The 26,193-nt window shown below is 44.6% G+C and overlaps 1 protein-coding gene across 1 annotated transcript in view; it reads right to left on the bottom strand.

Moving 5' to 3' along the window:
* Positions 1-26,193, bottom strand: part of CHN1 (chimerin 1) — a 252,033-nt gene that overhangs the window by 83,158 nt on the left and 142,682 nt on the right. Inside the window, 1 exon segment of the mRNA XM_030209742.1 lies at positions 19,671-19,959. Coding sequence (XP_030065602.1) covers positions 19,671-19,959 — 289 coding nt within the window.

Here is a 26,193-nt window from a genome sequence, read left to right as displayed (position 1 = left end):
GCTGAACTGTAGGGATGTGTCCACTTTGGGAAATGTATATATTTTCTCTGTTTGTATTTTGGAGAGAAAAAGAGAAAATGCATTGTTTCTATTTTACACGTATTGCATTGCTTCCAGTTTGGCTTGCGGGGTGGGGGTGGGGGGCCTGTCTCCACTTCAGTTTTTGTCTGCATGTTTTTTTGAGGTCCATTATTTTGTATCTACTGAGGGTTTTCCCATGTTCTGCAAGTGTGACTGAGGTGAAGAATTCTGCTAGCATTTATGGGTAAATATTCACCTGCAGCGGTTAGCGTTTGGCTGACTGCTGCCAGCGTTATTCCTGGATATTCAATATCTGTGCCATGTCCGGGCTTCGGCATTGACTATCCAGTTTATGCGGTGCCGGCTAACACATAGCCGGTTAAGTCGATATTCAGATCTTCACCAGCCATGGGTTGCCACATAGACTGTATTTTATGCGGTTCTATTTATGCGGTTACCCTAGCCCAAAATAGCTGGTTTTCACTTAGACACCAACCTCTAATTTTCAGTGGTGAGAGCCAGTTAAGTGCTGCTGAAAATTAGTGGAGAGCCCCAAACAAGTGATTTAACCAGTCAGTGGCCATTTCTGGTTGGTTATATTGTTTTCAATATTGACCAGTTAGTGTCTTGTTTAGGAATTTGTAACAGTCCAACTTGTTCAGTTTCGCCGTAGAAAGTATATTGATGTTCTATGGCCCAGTGTAATATTTACAGCACCGTCTTTTATTTATTTATTTGTTGCATTTGTACCCCACATTTTCCCACCTATTTGCAGGCTCAGTGTGGCTTACATAGTACCGTCAAAGGCGTTTGCCCAGTCGGTGGATAACCAATACAAAGTTGTATAGTGATCGTATGAGGTATAAGTGGAGGGTTTCAAAGGTGGGTTAGAGCTATCATGGTCTGGTAAGTTTGCTATATAGATTTTCAGTGTCTTTTTACAGGGTCTAGTCTTATTTTGCAAAGTATCTAGTCCTAGTGACCTCCATATCCTGTAGGTAAGGGAATATGGCGTCTGTGATACAGAACAGGAAGTGCAGGATTCATATTGAGAATCTAGACTTCCCTCCCATACTGAAGAACATGTGGAATGATGAACTTGATTATAATGATTGCTTTACCTGCACAGAAGACTGTGGTATCTCATATTGCTAATTTAAAAGTGATCGGGGTGGGTGGGGGGAGGAAGGGGTAAGTGATGTGGTGGTGGGTATGATGTGTGGAAGTGTTGCTTTGGCTTGCCTCCCTATTTCCACCCCAAATATTTCTGCCGAGAGGGCGATGCTGAATGAGTGCGTAGGAGGGACAGGAAAGAAGAGAGAAGGGACAATGCTAGATGGGGGGGAGGGGATTAGAAGAGGAAAGAGATGTTGAACTGGAAGAGGAGAGGGAAAGGAAACAGGAGATGCTACACTTGGGGGGAAAGGAGGGGGCGTATCTAGGTTGGCTGCCACCCAGAGTGGGTCGCTGATACTCCCCTGGCGCATTGCACCCCCCTCAGCACATTACCCCCTACCCCCCCCGAAGCGATCATTCTCACCACCTGGGGGTGCTCCCTCTGATGTTACTTTCTGTTCCGGGGCAGGGAACCGGAAGAGCCGACAGCCGTGTGACTGTTCTGTGCACCCCCTTGCTGCCTGCACCCAGGGTGGACTGCCCCCACCGCTTCACCCTTGGTATGCTAGAGGGGAGAGGGTACCAATTTATAGGTTGCAGGGGGGCGCCATAAAACCTAGCACTGGTCCTGGTGCTCATTAGGTTTGGTGAGAATCCACTGAGGCGAAGGAATGCCGAGATCCCACAACAAAACAACAGTAATGAAGAAGGAGTGGAAAACAGACCAGGTTATTTCCCATTCCTTCTTGATTACTGCCCATTACTTAAGGGCTGGTTCACTAAAGATTTTTTTTCTATGAGCACAGAATGGGAGGAAGTCCTTTAGGCCTAAGGCCCTGGACTACAAGATCAAGAACTGTGCTGTTTTGAACTCTGGCTGATATGAAAAACCCTTCAGCTCTCACTGATTCCTGGCAAGTAGGCAGCTTAATTTAGTCTCTGTAGGACAATCCATCAGGCATAAAGCAAAATGTTTATCTAGATGCTCAACAGATGTAAAGAAAACTGGCATATCTTACTTATATAAAATAGATTTCAACTGCAAATTCTTTTATTACAAAATATGCTTTTCATAATAAATCTGTAAACACTAATACAGCAGGAAAAATGTTTTCCATTATGTTGTCCAATAGTTTTATTATTCAGGACAAATTTTTAATATCCTTCAAACAGTAATACAGTCTGCACGGAATGGAAGAAGAATAAGATAAGAGTTTAACAACAAGAATTATTAAAGACTATTGTCAGAATATGGAGTGTGGAAATATATTCTGCTTGAACGTGTCTCACTGTTGCAAATGTATTAAAAATGTAGGACCTGATACTGAAAATGATTTAAATAGCCAGGAGAGGCTCCTGGCTGTTTAAATTGCCTGTCCAGGGCTAACTGTGCATTTTCAGCAGCAGTACATCTAAATGCCCGGTTAGCCCCCAAGCTGAAACTGGTTATTTTGGAGGCATTTCAGGGGCGGAGTTGGTACTTAGCCACCTGTGTTAATTTTCAGCACTTAACTGGCTAATGTAACCACATAAATAGGACCAAAAGATGCAGCTTTATCTTTATATGGTTCTTCATAGCTGGTTAAGTGCCGAACATTGCATTTAGGTGCCCTTTGCCTACATTGTGACAAAAAGTGGCCTATGGCACTGCAAGTGCGTCTTTTAGGTGCACGCCGGACCAGTTTTTACTGCATCCTGGAAAAAGGGCCTATTTTTAAGGGGCCGGAAAATGAATGTGTGGCAAAATAAAAACCAGCAAGTGTCCATTTTCAGCCTGAGACCTTACTGCCACCTGTTGCCTTAGCAGTAAGATCTCACGCGCTACCTGGGCGGTAGGCATCAGGCCCGCAAAGAGAGGGGCAAGATTCCTCTGGGCCCGGCCTCCAAGGGGGGCCCAGCGCCGGGGTCTCTCTCACTCTCCTGCTCCTGACAGGACCCAAATGATTGCGTCCCAACAGGAACAGGAGAGAGAAAACTCCAGCACCAGGCCCCTCTTAGAGGATGGGGAGGAGCAAAACACAGGGGTTCGGGGCCTCTTTTTTGGCTAGCGGGGGTCCCTAGGCCCCACCAGCAGAAGAAGCCTTCCTCCAGGGCTGTTTTACGCTCCGCCGCATTGCCTACCCTGTGGCTGCTTTTCCCCTCTAGTCGCACATGCTCGGTTTTGATGAAATTGAGCATACGCAATGTGAGGGAGAAAGCAGCCGCAGGGGCAGGGCAGGCAATGCAGTGGAGTGAAGAACAGTGCTGGAGGAAGGCTTCTTCTGCTGGCAGGGCCTGGGGATCCCTGTCAAACAAGGTAAGTGGAATTGTGGTAGTGGTGGGGGAAGCAGCAGCAGCGATCCTGGGGTGGGGCTGATCCTGGGGGGGGGGGGGGGAGGGCGCAGCAAACCCAGGGGGTGCAGCGGCAGCAGCAGCCGAGCCCCAGTCCTGACTCGGTCTCACAGTGACCCAGTTCAGAGAAATCTTATATCAGAACTATAAATGGGTAATTACCTCACTGGCTAACCCCCCCCCCCAACACATACTAATGCAGTTATGCAAATTTAAATCATCTGATATAGTTATGTAAAGATAAATGCACTTAATTCAGTCCAGTTGCTGATATGAGATGCTTATAGCACCGAGAGTCCCTGATTCTACATGTAAGTTACACACTGAAAAACTGATATGAGATGTTCATACACTGAAATTCATTGTTTCTACATATGATTTACACATAGAAACATGAATATGAAACACTTGTGCTGAGATTTGCTGTTTCTACAGTACATGTAATTTACATGAGCTCACAAATGGAGGCAGTGTTTTCAATGTCCGGGTGGTTTGATATAAAAGCGAGAGTAGAATGCAACCACACAAAACTCAAACTACTGGATTTCAGACGTGCTGATTTTGGTAAAATGGGGGAATACCAGAAGAAGGAGCTGAAGGCATGGGTAGGCACAGGTGGAGTAGAAGCGCAGTGGTCCAAGCTAAAAGCTGCTATAAGTATGGCAACTGATCTTTACACAAGGAAAGTAAACAAAAACAAGAGAAACAGGAACCCTATATGGTTCTCCAAAAAGGTGGTTGAAAAAAATAAGGGCAAAAGAGGCTTCATTCAAGAAATACAGAAGAATGCAACAGGAGGATCATTGAAGAGATTACCGGCTTAAACTCAAAGAAGCCAAGAGAGAAATACGGCAAACGAAAGCACAGGCAGAAGAAAAAATGGCTAAAGATGTAAAGAGAGGTGACAAGATCTTTTTCAGATATATTGGGGAAGAGAGAAAAGATAGGAATGGAATTGTAAGACTGAAAGATGCTGAGGATAGCTATGTGGAGAGTGATGAGGATAAAGTGAATGTGCTAAACAAATACTTCTCTTCTCTGTTCATGGAAGAAAATCCTGGAGAAGGACCACGGTTGGCTGCTGAGGGTATATCTGAGAATGGAGTGGATATTACGCCGTTCACAGAAGAAAGCATTTATAAGCAGTTTGAAAATCTGGTAGTGGACAAAGCTATGGGGCCAGATGGGATACATCCCAGGATACTGAGGGAGATCAGAGAAGTCCTGGCAGGTCCTCTTAAGGATTTATTTAACAGATTTTTAGAGACGGGAGCAGTTCCTCAGGACTGAAGACGAGTGATATTGTCCCTGCTTCATAAAAGCGGGGACAGGGAAGATGTGGGAAACTATAGGCCGGTAAACCTCACGTCGGTGATAGGAAAAATAATGGAGTCATTGCTGAATGATAGTTAACTTTCTGGAAGCCAACAGGTTACAGGATCTGAGGCAACATGGCTTTACCAAAGGCAAATCCTGCCAAACAAATCTCACTTCTTTGATTGGGTGACCAAACAACTGGATAAAGGATGTTGACTAGATGTAATCTACTTGAATTTCAGGAAAGCCTTTGATACGGTCCCTCACAGAAGACTCATGAATACTGAGAGGACTGAACTTTGGACCTAAAGTGCTAAAATGGATTTGAACTGGTTGACCGACAGGCAACAGAGGGTGGTGGTAAATGGAACCCACTCAGAGGAAAGTAAAGTGAGCAGTTCAGTGCCTCAGGGGTTGGTGCTGGGGCCGAATCTGTTTAATATATTTGTGAGAGACATTGCTGGAGGGTTAGAAGGAAAAGTTTGCCCTTTTGCAGATGACATGAAGGTAGCCAATAGAGTGGATACCTTGGAGGGTGTAGGAACCATGAGAAGGGATCTCCAAACTTTGGAAGAATGGTCAAGGGTCTGGCAATTAAAATTTAATGTGAGGAAGTGCAGAGTGAAACACTTGGGGTGCAAAACTCCAAAAGAGGTGTACCAGATAGGAGGGGACAGATTGGTAAGCTCGACTCAGGAGAGGGACCTTGGGGTGATGGTATCTGAGGATCTCAAGGTGATGAAACAATGCGACAAGGCGGTAGCTGCAGCCAGAAGGATACTAGGCTGCATACAGAGTGGTATAACCAGTAGAAGAAAGGAGGTATTGACGTCCCTGTACAAGTTGTTGGTGAGGCCCCACTTGGAGTATTGTGTTCAGTTTTGGAGGCCATATCTTGCTAAAGATGTAAAAAGATTGGAAGCGGTTCAAAGAAAAGCAGTGAAAATGGTTTGCAGTTTGCGTAGCAAGACATACGAGAAGAGACTTCATGACCTGAACATGTATATCCTGGAGGAAACATTAATCCGCAAACAAACCTTTTCCAGAGACAGGAAGATAGAAGAACTAGAGGACATGAACTGAGGTTGAAGGGAGGCAGACTCAGGAATAATGTCAGGAAGTATTTTTTCACCGAGAGTGTGGTAGATACTTGGAATGCCCTACCGCAGCAGATGGTGGAGATGAAAACCATAATGGAAATCTGTTTAGAAGAAATCGATCCACAGAAGCTTAGCGGAGACTAGGTGGCAACACTGGTAATTGGGAAGCAAAGCCAGTACGGGATGGACTTCTATGGTCTGTGCCTTGATTGTGGCTGGATAGATTTGGTTGGGCTGGAATGGAGCTTATCAAGGTCTTCGATTACAACTTCAAAAGTTTTTGAACAAGGACAGTGCCAGGCAGACTTCTGTGGTCTTTGCCCTGAAAATAGCATGGACAAATCAAGTTCAGGTATACATACGTTGTATCACCCCATACCTCCTTATGTAATGAGTTTATTTCTTCGGGCAGACTGGATGGACCATACAGGTCTTTATCTGTAGTCATCTACTATGTTACATACTGCTGTATTGATATGGGGCAATTCTATATAAATTTATAGTTATATGTGTATATTCAGTGGCACTCACTACACATGAAATGCTGCTGAACATAAGAATAATTTGAAACATCTAGGTTACACTCTTCAAATTGTTCCCTTGATGTTCTGCTCGATACTAGGCCCATAGGTGCAATACAGGTACATATACAGGTGCAGCAACACAATAGAACAGAGCACACACAAATTGCTTATCTGTATCAAATTGTTACAAATTCCCCTTAGCCTATTCCCTGCTTGGTTCTTAATTTAATGAATGCTCGCAATTTGTAGCAGCCTTTTTCAGCACATTCTTCTACAAAGAATAAAGTTAGCTGGTCGATAGGGCATTTCAAGCCTGAAGATATAAAGGATGTTATGTTATATACTACTGTAGCTATAAGATGTCATGTTTTTAATTTACTGAGAAAAAGCTGCAGAGAAACTGAACTAATAATACATGAACCATACTATTTTCACTAACAATGGGGACAATTTTGACCTGTTTGCTTTCCCTGTCTGACTAAAAGTAAGTGTGGGCTTCTATAACACAAGCAAAAGGCATTTCCAGCGAGAGGGGCTATTTATATATTTTCAAACATGCGCGTGCTGTTGTTATCAGTTTCTCCCTGCAGGCTTTTGCAACACATGCAATTTAATCTGGATTAAAAGAGGCGTTTCCAGGGAATGGGCCATTTGGATTTTCAAATGTGTGTATGCTGTTTTTCAGGTGCATGTATCTTGCAGTGAATTTTCAAAAGCAAACTGCTTAGGCTCTAAGGTATACATGTGGAACAGTTTGTGTATACACTGGATCTAGACGAGCTGCTTAAAATAACCCTCTTTTATGTAAATTACTGTATAGTGTCCCTTAAACGTGAATGAAAGGATTCACCAGCTTATAAATTTAAAAATATCCTCTACCACGCATTTCAGTAGGGGGGCACTGTTTACCTGCCTCCCCCGCCGCTGACCCCCCCGCTGCAACTGCCGCAACCGCAACCCGCCCTGCTGCCACAGCAAAAACCCTCCCCCGTCGCTGCCAGGTACCTTGTTTGCTGGCAGGGGTCCCCAACCCCCGCCAGCTGAAGTTTGAGCAGGGACTGTATCTCTGTGTCAAGTGTTCAGCGCTGCGTACGTCTGGTAGTGCTATACAAATGCTAATAATAATAATAATAATAATTTTATATCCTATTGTTCACTCAGATTTGCTGTTGTCTGGTTTGTTTTACTACCACAAACACGCTAGGGTCAAATTTACCAAGATGCTACTTCCCTGGGAGTGGCAAGTGGCAACTTTATTGCGATTGTCTTAAGCATGGGTACCCTTCTCTCTCTATCACTAGCACTAACTTCAAAGATTTAACCATTAATTGGCTGAAATCCCTGTATGGTTTCAAATAGAGTTATATTTCTTCAATGGTCAAACAGAACAGATTTTTCTCCCGTTTGCCGTGTTGACATTCCTACTTACCTAAAAATGTATTTTTAAAAATCCTGGAGTATGCAGCATAGAGTTATTCAATTTTTTTTTATTTTTTTAAGTTGCAGAATTGATTTCTAGGATTCTTCATGCTAACATGTCTTTTGTAACAAATTTTAAGCAATATTTTTCTGGCAGTCAAAGGGATGATAAATAACACTAAATAAGAAAGGTTATAACAATGCTTTGTTTTTCATTTTCTAAGCCATTAGTGAAAATAGTAAGACTGGGGTTAAAGTAAGAGAGATTGCCAACAATCTAAGAAGAATTAATTTCTATCCTTTACTCTATAAGTCACAAGGATGATTAGAGAGCTGCAGTACTGCCACTTTAATAACTTATTGGTGCCTTTGTAAACAGGGCCCTTAATGTTGAAATTAGGAAGTTAAATATTGTTAGCAATATAGCATATTGCTATATTGTTCCAAGACTGTGTCATATTTAACTGCCTATATGTGGTTGGCAAAATGACAAATTGCCAACCAATATTTGATCATGAAGGAGTATAACCTGAACAGAGTGGCAGGTGCAACTCTGGCTTCCTTGTTGGTAGATCAGATGGACAGTGCAGGGCTTTATCTGCCATCATTTACTGTGTTACTGTGGCACTTTTAGCGACTGTCCCCTACTAGAAATATACCTTTCAAGTGAAAGTTTATTGGGTTATTGTGGCTATTGCATACACATTCCTCATAAATTTATGGTGGCAGTAAGTAGAGAATTTTATTTTTGGTCCAGCAGTATATTCTCTTGTTCTTTTGGGTTTCCTGCTCTGCTCTCAGCAGACTGTTGAGAGTGAAATTACCTTTGCTTATGTGGAGTCTATTACAGTTTGCTCCTTCTCTCAGCTATTGCTCTTTGACTCTATCTAACCTTCTTCTGGGACAGGTTTGCTTTGTTGAACCAACACAAGACAGGCTTCTCCCGTACGGGAGGATTCTTATTGGACCTAATGGACTTGGTGCTGAGACTGGTGGGAAGTTGGTGCCACTTGGGCCTGCCGAGGCAAGGGGAGCCTTGGTATGTGTAGGCTCGTTGGATATGGTTGATCAGATCACTGTATCTTCTTTTCACAGTAATTTGTGGTGAGCGGTTGTGGAGTTCATGCTGATGAGAGGTTTATTAGGGTGCAGTGTGTGAATGATGTGTACTGAGATTGGAATATGGCTGTTGAGTGTGTGAGGATGGGGGAAAAGGTTTCCACAAAGGAGGGTACTTAGTATGTATGTTTTGGGGTGGGAATGTTTGGGAGTTGGGGAGGGTTTGGGATTTGGGATGAGAGAAGAAAGTGGAGATGGGATATACACTTGGGTTGACTGTTTGGACTGGGGAGTGTGTAGTAATTAGAAGCTCTTCCTTCAATTTGTCCAGTATATGGACCCAATGGAGGCTGGGTGTTGGGTCCCTTGTGTAACTGGTAATATTTGGTTTGTTAATACATTGCTTGAAGTGATGTGGGACCCAAACCTTGAGAGTGTACTCTTAGAATGTGGCAGGGGTCAATTCACCTATAAAAAGAGCAAAGTTTTTGCAGGAGATAAAAAAAGAGAGGTGTGCATGTAGTCTGTTTACAGGAGACATATCTTACAAATTAAAGCATAGCTGGGTGAGTGAGGTGCTGTATTCCTTGGAGACTACCCATACAGCGAGCGTGGCCATAACATTTAGCAAATTAGTTACTGTCCAGGTGCATCGGGTACTAAAAGATATTGATGGCAGATATGTCCTACTCCATCTGACCAATCAGAATAAAGAATGTCATCCTTAACTTGTATATCCTAATGTCTTTAATTTGCCCTTTTTTCAACAATTAACTGAGGTCTGCAGCACTTATTTATATTTACAACTCAAGGTTGTGAGGGATTTTACTGTGGTCTTAGATCCCTTAATGGATAGAATGGGGTGGGGGGGGGGGGGGACCTAATCTGGGCTGACAGTCGAGTGAGTCAAGGACTTCAACAGTTTTGTGAAATATTGGATTTGGCAGATCTCTGGAGAATTTTGCACCCCTTGGATAATGATTTTACACATATATTTCGTGCTGATCTGACCATGTTATGCCTGGACTACATATTTATAACCTCAACCGGCCTTCCCTGTTTGTCAGATCATGCAATGATATGGTTGGATGTGGAAGGGATATTGGGGGAGCGAGGGGGGAGGATGTGGCGGTTTCCTTTATGGGGATCTGCACTATAGAGACACTATAGTTAAAAATGGAAACGATATATGGAGGATACTCCCTACATGTTTTGAACCCCATTTTATTTTGGTAGACTGCTAAAACTGTTTTAAGGGGAGAAACAATAGCCTATGTTGCTGTCAAAAGACAATGCCAGGTCAAGGAACTGTTGTATTTGGAGCGACAGGCTGATAGATGTAAAAGACTGTGGCTTTCCTCTCCTACTCTTGCCAATCAGGAAAACCTACAGGCTGCCAGGGTAGCATTGAATGTAAAAGTTCAGGAGCAGACAGTACAGTGGAGGAGTGCGTAGTGGTTAGAGCACCAGTCTTAATACCTAGAGGTGGCTGGTTCAAATCCCACTGCTGCTCCTTGTGATCTTGGGCAAGTCGCTTAACCTTCCATTACCTCAGGTGCAAAATTAGATTGTGAGCCCTCCAGGGACAGAAACATACCGAATGTAACTCACTTGAGCTACCACTGAAAAAGTTGTGAGCAAAATATAAATAAATAATATTGTTTTGGTAATTGTGCTGGTAAGCTCTTGGCACATTTGGTGCAACCCTAGACAGGGCCTTGGTTTTGTAGGGGTATCTCCCATCAGGATCACACAGCCACTAATAGTAACAAACTTTGTTTGCTTATTACTTTGAACAGTTCTCTCAGAGACAAAATGTGGCTGGGGGGATATTCAAGAATATGTTGCTTCCTTATTATTACCACAGGTTAAGCCACAAGATCTGGAACTTTTACATCCACTCATCTTGGCCAAGAAAATCTTGTTGACTATTAAACAGGCCCCTCTGGCTAAAACACCAGGCCCCAATGGTATGACTGCTGAATTTTACAAAATATTGCAGGAACATGTCTAGCTACCTCTGGAGGCCTATTATGATTAGGTCTGCCATGATGTCTCATTTCTGGCACATGCAAATCGCTCTGTTAAAGAAGTGCTGCCCAAGCGGGGCCGGGATCCATTGTCTTTGGATTCTTACCGACCAATCTTGCTGCTTAATTTTGAGTTGAAGCTTATGGCTAAGACACTTGCAACTAGACTGGCTGGTTTATTGCCAGAAATGATACACGAGGCTCAGATGGGCTTTGTCCAGAACAAGCGTCGAGTTACAGCTGCCTTGGGGTATTGTGCCACCAGTGCTGTATCTGCATTGTTAGTTAGCTTGGATGCCCAAATGGCCTTTGATTGTGTTCATTGGGATTATTTGTTTTCAGTGTTAGAAGTATGGGTTGGGGAGTCCTTTTGTGGCTATCATCAAAACTCTTTACACTAATCCAGTTTCAGCAGTCCTTGTAAATGGCTGCCCCATTTCTATTTGTCCTTGTGTTGGAGCCTTTATTAACTGCTACCTGGGCCAATTTGGAAGTGCGGGGGTTGTGGGTGGGAAAGAAAACTGTGAAATGTATTCCATTTGCTGATGATATGCTATTTGTCTTGACCCAATCAATGCACCTCATTGCACAGACTTTTGAGTTTGGTACACTGTCATGGGAGAGTGCCTGGTTTAGCCCTTAATTTAGATAAATCTGAGGCTATGTCATTGTGGGGTTATTCCTATGATGACTGAGGCAACTCCTTTCCCCTCCAAAGGGTGGATACTAAGTTAAAATATTTGGGCCATCTATCTCACTAAAAATGTTGCTGAAGTGTATAAAGAAAATAAGAACATAAGAATAGCCATACTAGGTCAGACCAATGGTCCATGTAGCCCAGTATCCTGTTTCCAATAGTGGCCAACCCAGAGTTGCTCCAGAAATCATTTGACGTATTACGACTGTGGACCTCACTGCCACTGTCCTTACAAGGACATATGGAGGGGCAAAATCGAAAGGGGTGCCCAAATTTTCCTGAGGACGTCCTCGCAGGACGTCCCGGCGAAGGGGCAGGGAAACCCATATTATCGAAACAAGATGGGCGTCCATCTTTCGTTTCGATAATACGGTCGGGGACGGTGGGTTAGAAGCATGCCTGACACTTACGCATTAACCCCCAGATCCTATACATGGCATCCAGATTTGCCCAAATTTGTACACATGCCTGAGATGTGCGGCATATTAATTGCTTAATGAGCTCAAAATCAGTAATTGGGTGCTATCAATTATTGATGTTAATTGGTGTCTAACTCCCATAGTGTGTATATCGAAAGGGGGCATGGTTATAGGAGCATGGGCATGCCAGGAGTGCTTAGAAAATTTGCACTCGTAGTTGCAGAATACTGGGTCAGTGTGCCAAATTTGGGTGCTAGCATTTATACCAGGTGTAAGTCTGGTGCCCAACGTTAGGTGCAAGATCCATGCTTATGCGCTAGCGGTTAGTGTTGATTTTTTTCCGGCACCTAATTTTGGGCACAATTTATAGAATCCAATCCTAAGATTCTAGAATACTCTCAGTTATGCATGCAACTGCTACATTTAGATGCAGTCATTTACACCAGCCATTGACATGGTATATGCAGTCACCCCTAAATGTTGGTACATAAATGCAGACTTACTCTAGTATTCAACAACCACAATTATGTGCATAATTGCCCATATAGAATTTGCGCTTAGCGTGCAACATCCCAGCATCCAAATTTCTGTGACCCCCCCCCCCCCCCCAATGTTAATGCACATTCAGTGCATTTTTTCTGTAGAGTCCATATTAAGAATTGATATCCCCCCCCCCCCCCAACACCAAAGATGAGAAACTGCAGATTATATTTGGCTGTCTGTTTACAAGGATCCAAAGGTCCTTTAAACTAAATCATAAATTGTCCAAGGGAATGAGTTATGATAGGGAAGTTCGGCTGTGCAGAAGGATGGTCCTAGAAAAGTCTCCGTAATGTTACAAATGATGAATTAGAGCATAAATTTCTCTAAGGTTTGTTTTTGTTATAAGCTATAGTTTTCCAATGCAAACATAATTGTCTTACTGAATTTAGGGGTATGTGATCAGTGTGGACTATCGTTAAGATAGGTTATTTTACTATTCAACTGTGTTATTAATAATTAGGTGTCACTGCATAAAATGGGACCTGAACTAAAATGGAGAGGAGTAGGGTTGTTGATGGGTCTTCCAACAATAACCACAGTTAATCATAGGTGGGTAACATCAAAGATATTTATTTATCAAAATCATCACTGAGACTTGACATGGAGCCGTTATTGTTGGAAGACCCGTCGACAACCCTCATCTTCTCCATTTCCTTGGATTTCTCCGTAGTGTTCTCCTGTTCCACCACCTTGGTGGTTTTTTCTACCCGAGCTAAAACAGCATGAGTTAGTGGTAAAATAACCTGTATTAATGATAGCTCACATTAATAACTTCCTCTTTAGGGGTATAGTTATCATCATGGGCTACCATTAAGATATGTTATTTTACCACAACTCATGCTATTTTAGCACAGGTCCAATCTTATGTAGTTAGAGCTAGGGGTATGTTTACTAAGGTTGGAGTGGAGGAGTGGCCTAGTGGTTAGGGTGGTGGACTTTGGTCCTGGGGAACTGAGGAACTGAGTTCGATTCCCAGCACAGGCAGCTCCTTGTGACTCTGGGCAAGTCACTTAACCCTCCATTGCCTGCCACATAGAGCCTGCCATGAGTGGGAAAGCGCGGGGTACAAATGTAACAAAAAAAAACACGCCTGTAAATTTAAGGCGCGTTAGCATTTAACGCTCATAAACCATTTACGTGCATTAAAAATGCAAACGGGCTCATAGCGCCACTTAGTAAACCTAGTCCCTAGTTACTAATAACTGGGGTGGGGGTGAATAGTAAAATAACATGTCTTAACAGTCACCCAAATTGATAAATTCCTTCTTTAGGGGCCCTTTTACTAAACTGCGGTAAAATCTGGGCTTAGAGCATATTTTTAAGGCTGTTTCTTTTTATTTTTATTTATTTATTTATTTTGCAGGTCATGCACTAATGTGTGCACTAGTGCATGGTACTTGCAAAAATTTACTGCGGGAGCTCTTACCGCCTCCTATTTAGGAAGTGCTAAGAGCTCCTGTGTTAAACGAGCGTTATCCAGTAAGCATGTGCTAAGTCTTAACAGGCTAGCTGGATAATGCAGGAATGCCCACTCTTCGCCCCCTCCAAAAAATTTGTCACGTTTTCAAAACAGGAAACTAGGTTGTGAGCCCTTGGGCCACTGCAGAGGAGCGGCAGTGACAGGCAAAACCACCCCACACCAGTGAAAAGGCAGAGCTTTAATGAACAGTTAGGCTTCACCTGCACCTGGCCACTTTTCACCAAAGGTTGAGCCCTTGGCTTCAGGTGGCTGACAGGACTTGTAGGGCAGGGCAGGAACAGGATCCCAACTAGATTGAACAGGGACTGAGGGTCAGAGGGGAAAGGAACATACAGGAACAGCAGGGCAAGGAAAGGGTAAAATAAAGGACAGGACTGAAAGCAGCCACTAAAACAGGGAGCAAAATACTGACTAACAAGACACAAAACTAAAAGCTGCAGAGCAGCCACTAAAATACAAACAGACAAGGACTACACACAAAACTATAACCCAGAGACAAGACTAACAAACAAACAACAAGCTAATCTAACTATCCACAGACTAACTAGAACAGACAAGAATCAAGGCAGGAAACCAAACTAGAAACTGGACTCAGCAGAAGTGCACCAGCACCCCAACATACCAGGGCCTTAGACGCAATGCAAAGGCAAAGCCAGAGAGTTTCAAAATGGCTAATAAGCCCAGACAGGAAAGACTCAGCTGCAGCAATCACCAGGAAGCTATGGTGGCTGTGCAGGCTCAATCCAAGCAAGCAAACCTGGCAGCCTGGAAGATCCGGACCGGACTCAGCTAAAATCTGGAACGGGTGATGGTCCATAGCAGCCACCTATACTGGCCACCAGAGGGCGAGGAAAGCACAGATGCAACAGTACCTCCTCCTCAAGACCCCCCCCCTACCTCCACGGGGAATTCAGGTCTCCACGGGTAGCAATGGTGGAATCTACGGAGGAGCCTCAAAGCATGACCAGGGGTAACTTGGCTGAAGCTGGAACCAGAGTCAAGACTGACATCCGGACAGGCATCAAAGCTGACCCTCGGACCGCTCTCAGGACTGGACCTTGAAGCAGACTCAGGCACTGCTTGGCTGGAACTTAACCTCGGAGTGGACTCAGGAACCGCTGGGCTGGAACTCCACCTCGGAGCGGACTCAGGAACAGCAGGGCTGAAGCTCAGACTCGGAACAGACTCAGCATCCTCTGGGTTGGGATTCAAAACAGACTCAGGCAGTTGACTGGAACTCAGAGCAGGCTCAGGCACTTGGCTGGGATCAGCGCAGACTCTGGAACCTCTTGGCTGGAACTCAGGGCAGGCTCAGAAACATCTTGGCTGGAACTCAGAGCAGACTCCGGCACTTGGCTGGAACTCAGTGCAGGCTCAGGAACATCTTGGCTGGAACTCGAACTCAGCAAAGGCTCGGCTAGGAGTGCCACTTGCACAGGACCCCGGGGCTTGACTGGAAGCACCACCAGGACTGAAAGTGGTGGCTTGGATTGAAGTACCCCTCGGGCAGGAATCGGAGGTTCGGTTAGAAGCACCCCTCGAACTGGACTCAGAGGCTTGATTTGATAGGTTCCTTGGACTAGGACCGGAGGCTCGACCTGGAGTGCCACTTGAATAGGTCTCGGAGACTCCATCAGAAGCACCCCCCGAGCTGGCCTCAGGGTTTCACTGACCATAGCCACTTGAACGAGGACTGGAGGCTCGGCCAGACATGCCACTTGAGCAGGAATCAGAGGCTCAATCAAAAACTTCCCTCGGACTGGACTCGGCAGCTTAACTGGAAGCGTTACTTGAACTGGAATAGGAGGCTCGGTTAGAAGCGCTGCTCGGACAGGAATCCGAGCTGGGATGGAAGTGGAACTTAGTATGGGCTCAGAGGCTTGACTGGAGCTGGAACTCAGCTTGGACTCTGGAACAATCCGGCTGCGAGGGTCCCTCCGGATGGACTGATAGTACGCCTGGACCTCGGGCTTCACCACACGCTCTCTCTCCACGGCAGCTTCCAGAGTATTCCGCAGGGCTGGGTCGAAGAGAAGTAGGTGACGTTATTCCCAGAGCGGGGTCTTAGGATCAATGGCAGAAACTGGGTTCACCCGGTGCCCAAGCCGGCAGACACGCTTCCTCTCCGCTGAAGCTTCATGCAGCTTCCTCACACGTGGATCAGACAAAAGTTCTCTACGATATTCCTCCAGTGTCATGAAACGGTCAAAAACAACAATAAGGTCAGAACCAGACTTCACAAAGGAAACAGGAGCAGAAGTTTTAGGCTGGAGGCCCAGCAGGTCGGATGATCTTGCCGAGCTCATGGCCTTTGCATTCTGTCACGTTTTCAAAACAGGAAACTAGGTTGTGTGCCCTTGGGCCACTGCCAAGGAGCGGCAGCGACAGGCAAAACCACCCCACACCAGTGACAAGGCAGAGCTTTAATGAACAGTTAGGCTTCACCTGCACCTGACCACTTTTCACCAAAGGTTGAGCCCTTGGCTTCAGGTGGCTGGCAGGACTTGTAGGACAGGGCAGGAACAGGATCCCAACTAGATTGAACAGGTACTGAGGGTCAGAGGGGAAAGGAACATACAGGGACAGCAGGGCAAGGAAAGGGTAAAATAAAGGACAGGACTGAAAGCTGAAAACAGCCACTAAAACAGGGAGCAAAATACTGACTAACAAGACACAAAACTAAAAGTTACAGAGCAGCCACTAAGATACAAACAGACAAGGACTACACACAAAACTATAACCCATAGACAAGACTAACAAACAAACAAACAAACAACAAGCTAATCTAACTATCCACAGACTAACTAGAACAGACAAGAATCAAGGCAGGAAACCAAACTAGAAACTGGACTCAGCAGAAGTGCACCAGCACCCCAACATACCAGGGCCTTAGACGCGATGCAAAGGCAAAGCCAGAGAGTTTCAAAATGGCTAACAAGCCCAGACAGGAAAGACTCAGTTGCAGCAATCACCAGGAAGCTATGGTGGCTGTGCAGGCTCAATCCAAGCAAGCAAACCTGGCAGCCTGGAAGATCCGGACCGGACTCAGCTAAAATCTGGAACGGGTGATGGTCCATAGCAGCCACCTGTACTGGCCACCAGAGGGCGAGGAAAGCACAGACGTAACAAAATTATTTTGAAAAAATAGTTAACATGCAAGTTACCACACCCTAACAGGCAAAGTACCACAAAATGCTTTAGCAGATTTTCTGGTAGCCTGTTCGCACGCACTAACTACGCATTAAGGGCTTAACGTCCTTTAGTAAAAGGGCCCCTTAGCAACAAAAGAAATTAAAATCATGTAATTTTAGGAAGAACTTATTGCAAGTCAGCAAGATTAATTTAGGGGCCCTTTTACTAAGGTGCGTAGATGCCCTGGGTAATTCCATTTTTGACATGCGTCCAAAACACGTGGTAGAAATTTTCTACCGCATGGCGCTTACCCGGTGATAATCAGCAGTGTATACGCACTGACGATTACCGCCCGATTAGCATGTGAGACCTTACTGCTAAGTCAATGGGTGGTAGTAAGGTCTCATGCCGAAAATGGACGCACGCTTGTTTTAATTTTGCTGCATGTCCATTTTCAGCCACAAAAAAAGGCCTTTTTTGCAGGCACACTGAAAAATGTCCATTACATGCGCCTACACCAGCGCAGGCCATTTTTCAGCATGCCTTGCAGGGCCGGTCCTAGGGGTTCTGGCGCCCTCCTGCATCCTATTAGTCGGCGCCCCTACCCATCCAGGGGCGGGATCACTATGGCTCCGCCCCTACAGTAGTCATACCCCTTTTACTAGCCATGGCATCATTGAAAATATTACACCTGTCTTCCCTTCCCTCCATCCATCCATGTCCAACAATTCTCTCCCTGCCCTCCCCTCCATCCACCCATGTCCAGCAACTCCCTTGCCCTCCATCCATCTATCCATCCATATCCAACAATTCTCCTCTCCCTGGCTGCCCCCCTCCATTCATCCATATCCAGCAATTCTCCTCTCTATCCCCTGCCCTCCCCTCCATGTCCATCAATTTCTCCTCTCTCCCAGGGCCCTGCCCTCCCATCCATGTCCATCCTTGTCCATCGATGCTCCTCTCTCCCTGGGCCCTGTCCTCCCATCCATGTCCATCGATCAATGCTCCTCTCTCCCCTGCCCTCCCATTCCCATGTCCACCTGCCCGCCCTCTTCTCTGGTTTAAATCTTGTGTTTAAATTTACCTCCGACGTCGCAGCAGCTGCGTAACGTCAGTGAAAGCGCTGCTGCCGATGTCTCCCAGCCTTCCCTTTACTCGTTTGTTCCCTCAGTGTCCCTCCTTCTGACATCATTTCCTTGCGAGGGCGGGACACTGAGAGGGAACGAACGAGCAAAGGGAAAGCTAGAGACGTCGGGCGGCAGCACTTTCACTGATGCTGCACAGCTGCTGCGACATCGGAGGTAAATTTAAATACAAGATTTAAATGCCCCAGGGCAGCGCGGGTACCGGAGCAGGAAACCGAAGGCAGGGCTGCTGTCGGGGTCCGGGAGCTGAGGTAAGCAGCGAGGGTAAACATGGCGTGGTGGCACCCTCCAGAAGTTGGCGCCCTCCTGCCATGCTTACCTCGCTTACTGGGTTGGACCGGCCCTGATGCCTTGGTAAAAGGGCCCCTTAAAGGATCAAATATCTCAGTAAACTTTTTATCTACCTAACCTTCTGTCAGCATCATTTTACTTTGCAAGTGCTAAGGTGCTACAAAATAAATCTAGCCTGTCACATTAACAGCAGTACATGACGGGAAAAATATGTGAAGTTGCTCAGTGGGGCTCCTTGAATCACTGTGGAATTCAGTGCACTGACAGACCTTTCAAAAGATATTTTATCAAAAACTGAACTATCAATTACACGTAAGTCTCTGCTCACTCTTAAATTTTTTTGGGGGGATGACTCAAAAACAATCCATTTTGTTCCTAACCGGTAATGAAATCTGTGAAAAGTGAAAACGTTCATGGGCCAAGTGACAGAAAAATATTCAGCAGAAATGCAAGTATTCACTTTATGGAGCGCCTTTGTTTTGCGTGTCCCTGACAGGCAGAGAGGCTAGTCATGTGAAACGCTTTCACATTTCATCTCGTTAATAAACACAGTTATTTATAAAAAAATGTAAATTTTCCCTGTCACCATCTTGGAAATGCTGAACAGATTATGTAATGGAGTTTTGATGAAAAGGGCAGCCGGATTCTGCTTGTATTCTGAACAGTAGGAAACAGATACAAGTGAGTCAGTTCCCTTACAAGACTTGAGTCTTGTATGAATGCAGGAAATATTGGTTTGGAAATGAACAGTAAAGGCAAGCTGACATAAGTGATGACAGGTGGTTGGTTTTTTTTATAGAGATCTCTGACACCTAACAGTTTCAAACAAAATTAGCATTGTAGGATCTGTACAAATTTTCAAAACAGAAAAATACAATAGAAATCTTTCCACCCTTTTTCATGAACGTTTACATTTGAGTAGTTAGGCCAGTGCTATATTACCATACCTTTAAAACATTATAAATTATACTCCATAATGTCAAAGAATAAGCTGGCCTCTTTTGTTGAAAAATACAAATAAAACAAAGAAATATACTGAATCTTACCTTTTTGTCCGATTCCCCATCGCTTCCTGTAGACTCTTTCCCATCACGTGCTTCTCTCAGAGCTGGTAAATGGTTTTTGTGCGTTGGTTCCCTGTTTAAAGTTGTGTATCCTATGTGTTCGTAAATTGGATTTATTGTCATCTTGGCAATATATTCTGCTGCCTTGGTTTCAATATACAGAGTAATCAATCCATCGGTCACTAGGTCATGGATAGATTCAAACCGTTTCTCCCCTACGAAATGTTTTCCATCGTAGTAGAGTCTGAAGTTTCTGGTTTGGCTTCCAAATCTGTCTCAATGAAATGGGGAAGATATTTTTAAGTCAGCATAATCTTTTAATGGGCAAAAAGCTCCACAAGATCTACTCTTTGAAAGTTTGCATGGTCTGGAAGGGGGGATATTCATATGAACCATACAGATAGTAAAAGAAAAGTACCAACTGAAGTAAGAGAGAGAGAGAGAGAAAGAAAGAGAGAGAGCCAGACCACTGGTTTCCTCAGAAGGAGGTGATTTATTCTTTTCTGCCTTTTTAATCACTTCAACTCGTCTGGGATAAAATAGATTATTTTCTGTTCAATTGCTGAGCTCCTTAATATATATAAAGTTCACATATTGGTCTCTTATATCATAGTTAACCAATAAAGGGAACTGATGCAGTGCTAGGTTTCTGCGTTATTGCCTTTTTGAGGAAGAGTCTATTGAAGGTGCAGTTCATCTCTGGTGCCAGCATTTACAGTACAGTCTAACCGCTGCCAAAATCCAAACGATTTAGGACAAAATGGCACAAGGGCAAGTATTCTTTACTCCTGGCTTGGGCCCAAGAGCTAACTACTTGGACTTGTACAAAAGTCCCTCTGTGACATGGCTCTTAAGCCCGGAGCCCTTAGAAAATCTTCACAATGTACAGAGTACATACCATAAGCTTTCCGACAGAAGTGATTTTTACAGTTTAGTTTTAGGAATATTTTGGTGTTACATCTCGGTAAAGGTATATCACTGAAAACCAAACCGAAAGCACAGCAAATGGTTTCATCGGAACTACAGTATATTAAGAAAATTTGACATTTTTAGTGGTGAAGCCTGGTAAGTTTTTTTAGATTAAACAAACTCTCTCTCATATATCCATACGTGTTGTCTCCATACATAAGTACATTTGCAGATCTTCTGTATCTGGCAACATGCCAACATTTTTTGGGAAGAAACACCAAAGCAAGAAGTCATTTTCTTTTCACAAGCAACTCCAGTGTTACCCCCTGGCTAGCAATCAGCAGGTGGTTCTGTTCAGATTATTGTGTAATAAAAAATATCATATTGAACTTGGAAGACATGAGTTCAAAACTGAAATGGTATTGCCCATTTCTATTCCGTAGGCACAGGCATACTATGGTTATTTGAATACAAAAAGATTGGATTTCAATATAAGGAAAAACATTGTAAAGATACTCCAGCTTGGTATTTTTTTCAAACAATTCTGAATTTCATTATTCTTTGCATAAACAACAGCAAAATACATGATCAAATTTATAGCTTTAGGAAAAGAAAATGCATGGAGAGAATACATAAACTAAATCAAGGATTCTCAACCCGTTCCTTTGATCAGATCTAGCCAGTCTGGTTTACAGGATATCCACAATCAAGATGCATGAGATAGATTTGCCCACAAATTCATCTTGTGCATATCTGTCATGAATAACCTGAAAACTAAACTGGTTGAGTATGTCATGAGGATTGGTTGAGAATCTATGAACTAGACAAAATTGGCATCAAGAACCCACCAATGTTGGTCACATGAGGCTACTGGCCAAGAAAGCCCTCAAGCATGAAAATCAATGTTTAACATCCCATAAAACAAATGTTTCAAATGCAGATGCAATTTGAATGGGACAAACAAATTTCAAACACATAATTATATTAATTTAACATTAAGGGATCATTGTCAAAGCTAGTCATATGAATAAAACAGTGGTTTAAGCATGGAACCAGCAGGCAATAAAACTGCACAGATATAACGGACTGATTTTATAACAAAACACCCATGTGAGAAGTCTGAAATGACATCTATTTTAAAACAATTTTAGAAAGGCAGCCTAGGCACCCATGTGGCTCCTTTTCAAAGCACTTAGACTTACAAAGTTCTATAGGTTACTATCAGGCTTATTTTCGAAAGAGAAGGACGCCCATCTTTCGACACAAATCGGAAGATGAGCGTCCTTCTCACAGGGTCGGCCAAGCCGATTTTGGACATCCCAACTGCTTTCCGTCGCCAAAGTTCAAGGCCAAACAAAACCCAGATTTAACTTCTGCCTTCCCTTCCAGCTCCCCCTCCCTCCCTCCTACCCAAAGTAAATGAAATACCTGTGCTGGTGGGGATCCTCAAGCCCCTCCAGCCAAAGACTTCCTTCCCGCCAAATGAGTGGCTGCCAACACTGTCCCTGAACTGCTGCTGCAAGATGCCAGCCTCCACCTATGCTCAATTCTAGAGATCCTTGAGGTTGAGCATTGTTACTACTACTATTTAACATTTCTAGAGCGCTACAAAGTGTACGCAGCGCTGTACAAACACAGAAGAAAGACAGTCCCTGCTCAAAGAGCTTACAATCTAATAGGTTGAGCATTGTTACATCATATCAGACACTCTAGAGCCTCTCATCATACTTTCAAGCTGATATATAAGAATATTGGCACAATTGGTACAATATTATCAATAATCTCAGCCAACCTCCATCTCCTGTTTTAACATCTTTTGATGATCATGACTGATAACAGGGATTATATATGGCCATGCAGAGATCCTGTGCATTAAAACAAATTAAAAAAAAAACCAAAAAACAACACAGCAAGGGAAGAACAGCAAGAGAGAGAATCAAGACCCTTCTGGCTACAACTTCCTTCCACTTGATTGAGCTACTGTCTGAAGATCAAGTTACAAGATTGGCTCTCCCTTCCTTTCCTTACTTACCAGCCTGCACTTGACACCTTTGGAGGCTGAGAAGACTGTATTGCTATCTACAGGTCATATCATTTTAAGTTCTGTGATTATATTTCCATCCAGGGGTAGTTAGTTGGTTATTACTGGAGAGTGAAGTCCATAGGAACCAACTTTTCAAAATGAGTGGGGTTGCTGAAAAAATTTTTTTTTTTACAGGTGGTGCATCTCCCCCCTCCATTCATATCCAGCAATTCTCCTCTCTCCCCCATTTATATCCAGCAATTTTCCTCTCTCCTCTACCCTCCCCTTTCATCCATGTCCAGCGAATTCTCCTCTCTCCCCTGCCCTGCCCTCCCTCCATCCATGCCCAACAAGTCTCATCTCTCTGCTGCTCTCTCTTCCATGTCCAACTATTTCTCCTCCCTCCCCTCCATGTCCAGTAACTCGCCCCAAACACCACCTGGCCCTTTTCAGCCCCCCTCTCCTCTGAGTTCCAGGCCCCCCTCCCTCCTTCGAGTTCCAGGTCCCCCTCCCTCCCTCTCCTCTGAATTCCAGGCCCTCCCTCCCTTTCCTCCGAGCTCCAGGCCCCCTCTCCTCCAAGTTCCAGGTCCCCTCTCCTCCACGTTCCAGGCCCCCCTTCTCCTCTGAGTGCCAGTCCCAACCCCAGCCCGACCTCTTCTCCCACAACAGTCCTCCGCCCTTGCCTTCCTGCATGCCGCCCAGAATTTAAAACTCATCTTACCTCGGGGTCCCGGTGGCAGCAGTGAAAGGCAAGCAGGCTCGGCGCATCAGCCTTCCCTTCTCTCCAGCTCTGGTCCCGCCCTCACTTCCTGTTTCCACAAGGGTGGGACCAGAGCTGGGAGAGAAGGGAAGGCTGAAGCGCCGAGCCTGCTCACCTTTCACTGCTGCTGCCGGGACCCCGAAGTAAGATGTGTTTTAAATTCTGGGTGGCACGCAGGAAGGCGAGGGCAGAGGTCTGTTGAGGGAGAAGAAGGCGGGCACCAGGCAGGTCGGGCTGGGAAGGGAACTTCTGACGGGTCAAAATATTGGGGGTGCTCGAGCACCCACAGCACCCACAGCACCCACGGAGTCAGCGCTTATAGTGAAGTATATGTTAAACCAAGGGCACCATGCTTATTTTCTTTCATTAGCCATAAGCATTAGTATTAGGAATCATTGGAGTTGTTTCTAAATCTATACTGCTGCTTGTTATTTGTCTGTATCACTTTGCTAAATAAACCATTGGATAGCAGAGCCGGTAGTGGGAGGCGGGGCTGGAGGTTGGGAGGCGGGGATAGTGCGGGGCAGACTTATACGGTCTGTGCCAGAGCCAGTGGTGGGAGGCAGGACTGGAGGTTGGGAGGCAGGGATAGCGCTGGGCAGACTTATACGGTCTGTGCCAGAGCCGGTGGTGGGAGGTGGGGATAGTGCTGGGCAGACTTATACGGTCTATGCCAGAGCCGGTGGTTGGGAGGCGGGGCTAGTGCTGGGCAGACTTATACGGTCTGTGCCCTGAAGAGCACAGGTACAAATCAAAGTATGGTATACACAAAAGTAGCACACATGAGTTGTCTTCTTGGGCAGACTGGATGGACCGTGCAGGTCTTTTTCTGCTGTCATCTACTATGTTACTTCATTAAATTCTAATGGTTCAGATTCTTTATCAGTAGATAAGGGTGTTTGTGAGCCTTGTGACCAGTGATCAGGTGTGTTTATTCCTTAGAAGTATCGTCGTTATTTATACACCTATTTGTACATGTTTGTGTCATCTGTAACCACCTCCGACAGTCCTGGAAGAACTGAGACAGTTGAATATGGATCCTTTTCACAAATGTGAAAGTAAGGAGCAACTATTTGCAGATAAGTCTGACCTTATTGATGATTAAATTAATGGAATCACTGTTAAAAACAGAGGATAGTGCAGTTTCTGGAAGCCAGGATCAGAGGCAGCATAGATTTAACAGCAGCATATGAATCTCATCAATTTTTTTCACTGGGTGATCAAACAGTTGGATCATGGGAGAGTGCTAGATATGGAGGCATACTTTCAAAGCACTTAGGGGTCTTTTACTAAGGTGCACTGAAAAATGGGCTATGGTAGTGTAGGCGTGTGTTATGGACGTGTGCAGAATCATTTTTCAGCATGCCTGTTAAAAAAGGCCTTTTTAAAATTTTTGCCGAAAATGGACATATGGCAAAATAAAAATTGGCGCACATCCATTTTGGGTCTGAGACCTTACTGCCAGCCATTGACTTAGCGGTAAGGTCTCTCGCGTTAACCATGTGGTAATTGCCTATGCACATCAAGTCGGAGTTACCGCCCGATTTTCACCGTGTGCCATTTTGTACGCGCGTACAAAATGAAATTACCACATGGGCCACGCAGTAGCCAGGTGGTAACTTCGTATTGATGTGCGTTGGGTGCACAGAGGTGCCTATGCGGCTTAGTAAAAGGGCCCCTTAGACTTCCACATTGTAACCTATGGAACTTTGTAAGTCTAAGTGCTTTGAAAATGAGCCCCATGGTATACTTGGATGTCCTTAAAACTTTTGACACAGACTCGATTAGGTGACTTATAAATAAATACAGTGCATTTAATATGAGACCTAAAGAGAATGCCTGGGTTTGGACCCTACTATGTGTCTTTGTGTCAGGGATTTGGGGAATTGACTGGCGCCCTACCCCCACACTTTTGTTTGATGTTTATCGGGTGGAGGGCCGTCGTAAGAAGGGGATGTTGGCATTTTTTCGAAGAGCAGTCATCATGGGGAAAAAGACTATATTACTTGGTTGGCTGTCAGCAGACCCACCTTCTTTGCAGCGGTAGAGATCCCTCGTGATTTCCTTGAGTGCAATGGAGCGCAGGGACGTGGCAGATCTGGCCTCGCAGAAGGGAAATCGTTTGTTCCAATATTGGTCTCCATTCTGGGAAACATTAACGCCAACAGCCCGCAGCAGGATTTTGAATGGTTAAGCCCATTGGGGGGGGGGGGGGTAGAGGGGAAGGGGTTGTGGGGGGAGAGGGAGATCCAGGGGGTATGTACGAGTACAGAGTGGAAGTTTAGAAAAAAGGAAAATGTTTTGATTCTCACAGTTTATTGTTGTCACCGTGCTTTCTTGTTCTTGAATAAATAAAGTTTTTAAAAAACCTGGTTAAATAGAATGTAACAAGGGGTGCTGGTAAATGGAATTTATGCTGAGGAAAGGGGAGCTATTAGTTGTGTGCCACAGAGATTGGTCCTTGGTTTGGTTCTTTTCAATATTGTTTGTAAGCCATACTGCAGAAGGACTGACAGGTAACATTTGCCTATATGCAGATGATACCAAAATATGCAATAAGCAAACTTCTATACCAGTAAGGTAGTGTTGCAGGAATTGAGATAGGAATTTGTGATACTTCAGGAGTCAGACAGCACACACCAGAATGAGAGAGTAATCTTCTTTATTTGCCAGCAAACAAAGCAGGACATCAGTTCTAGCTCTCTTCTCCTCTGTCTCAGCTCTCTGTGTCTTTGTCTCAGCTCTCTGTGTCAGCTCTCTCAGCTCTCTTCTTATGCTGTCTTCTCCTTCTTCTGTCTGTTCCTTCTGTCCTT

This window comes from Microcaecilia unicolor, chromosome 7, assembly GCF_901765095.1.
Source record: "Microcaecilia unicolor chromosome 7, aMicUni1.1, whole genome shotgun sequence".
Taxonomy (NCBI): Eukaryota; Metazoa; Chordata; class Amphibia; order Gymnophiona; family Siphonopidae; genus Microcaecilia; species Microcaecilia unicolor.
Note: the sequence above shows the minus strand (reverse complement) of the source record. Positions and strands in the feature narration are given on the sequence as shown.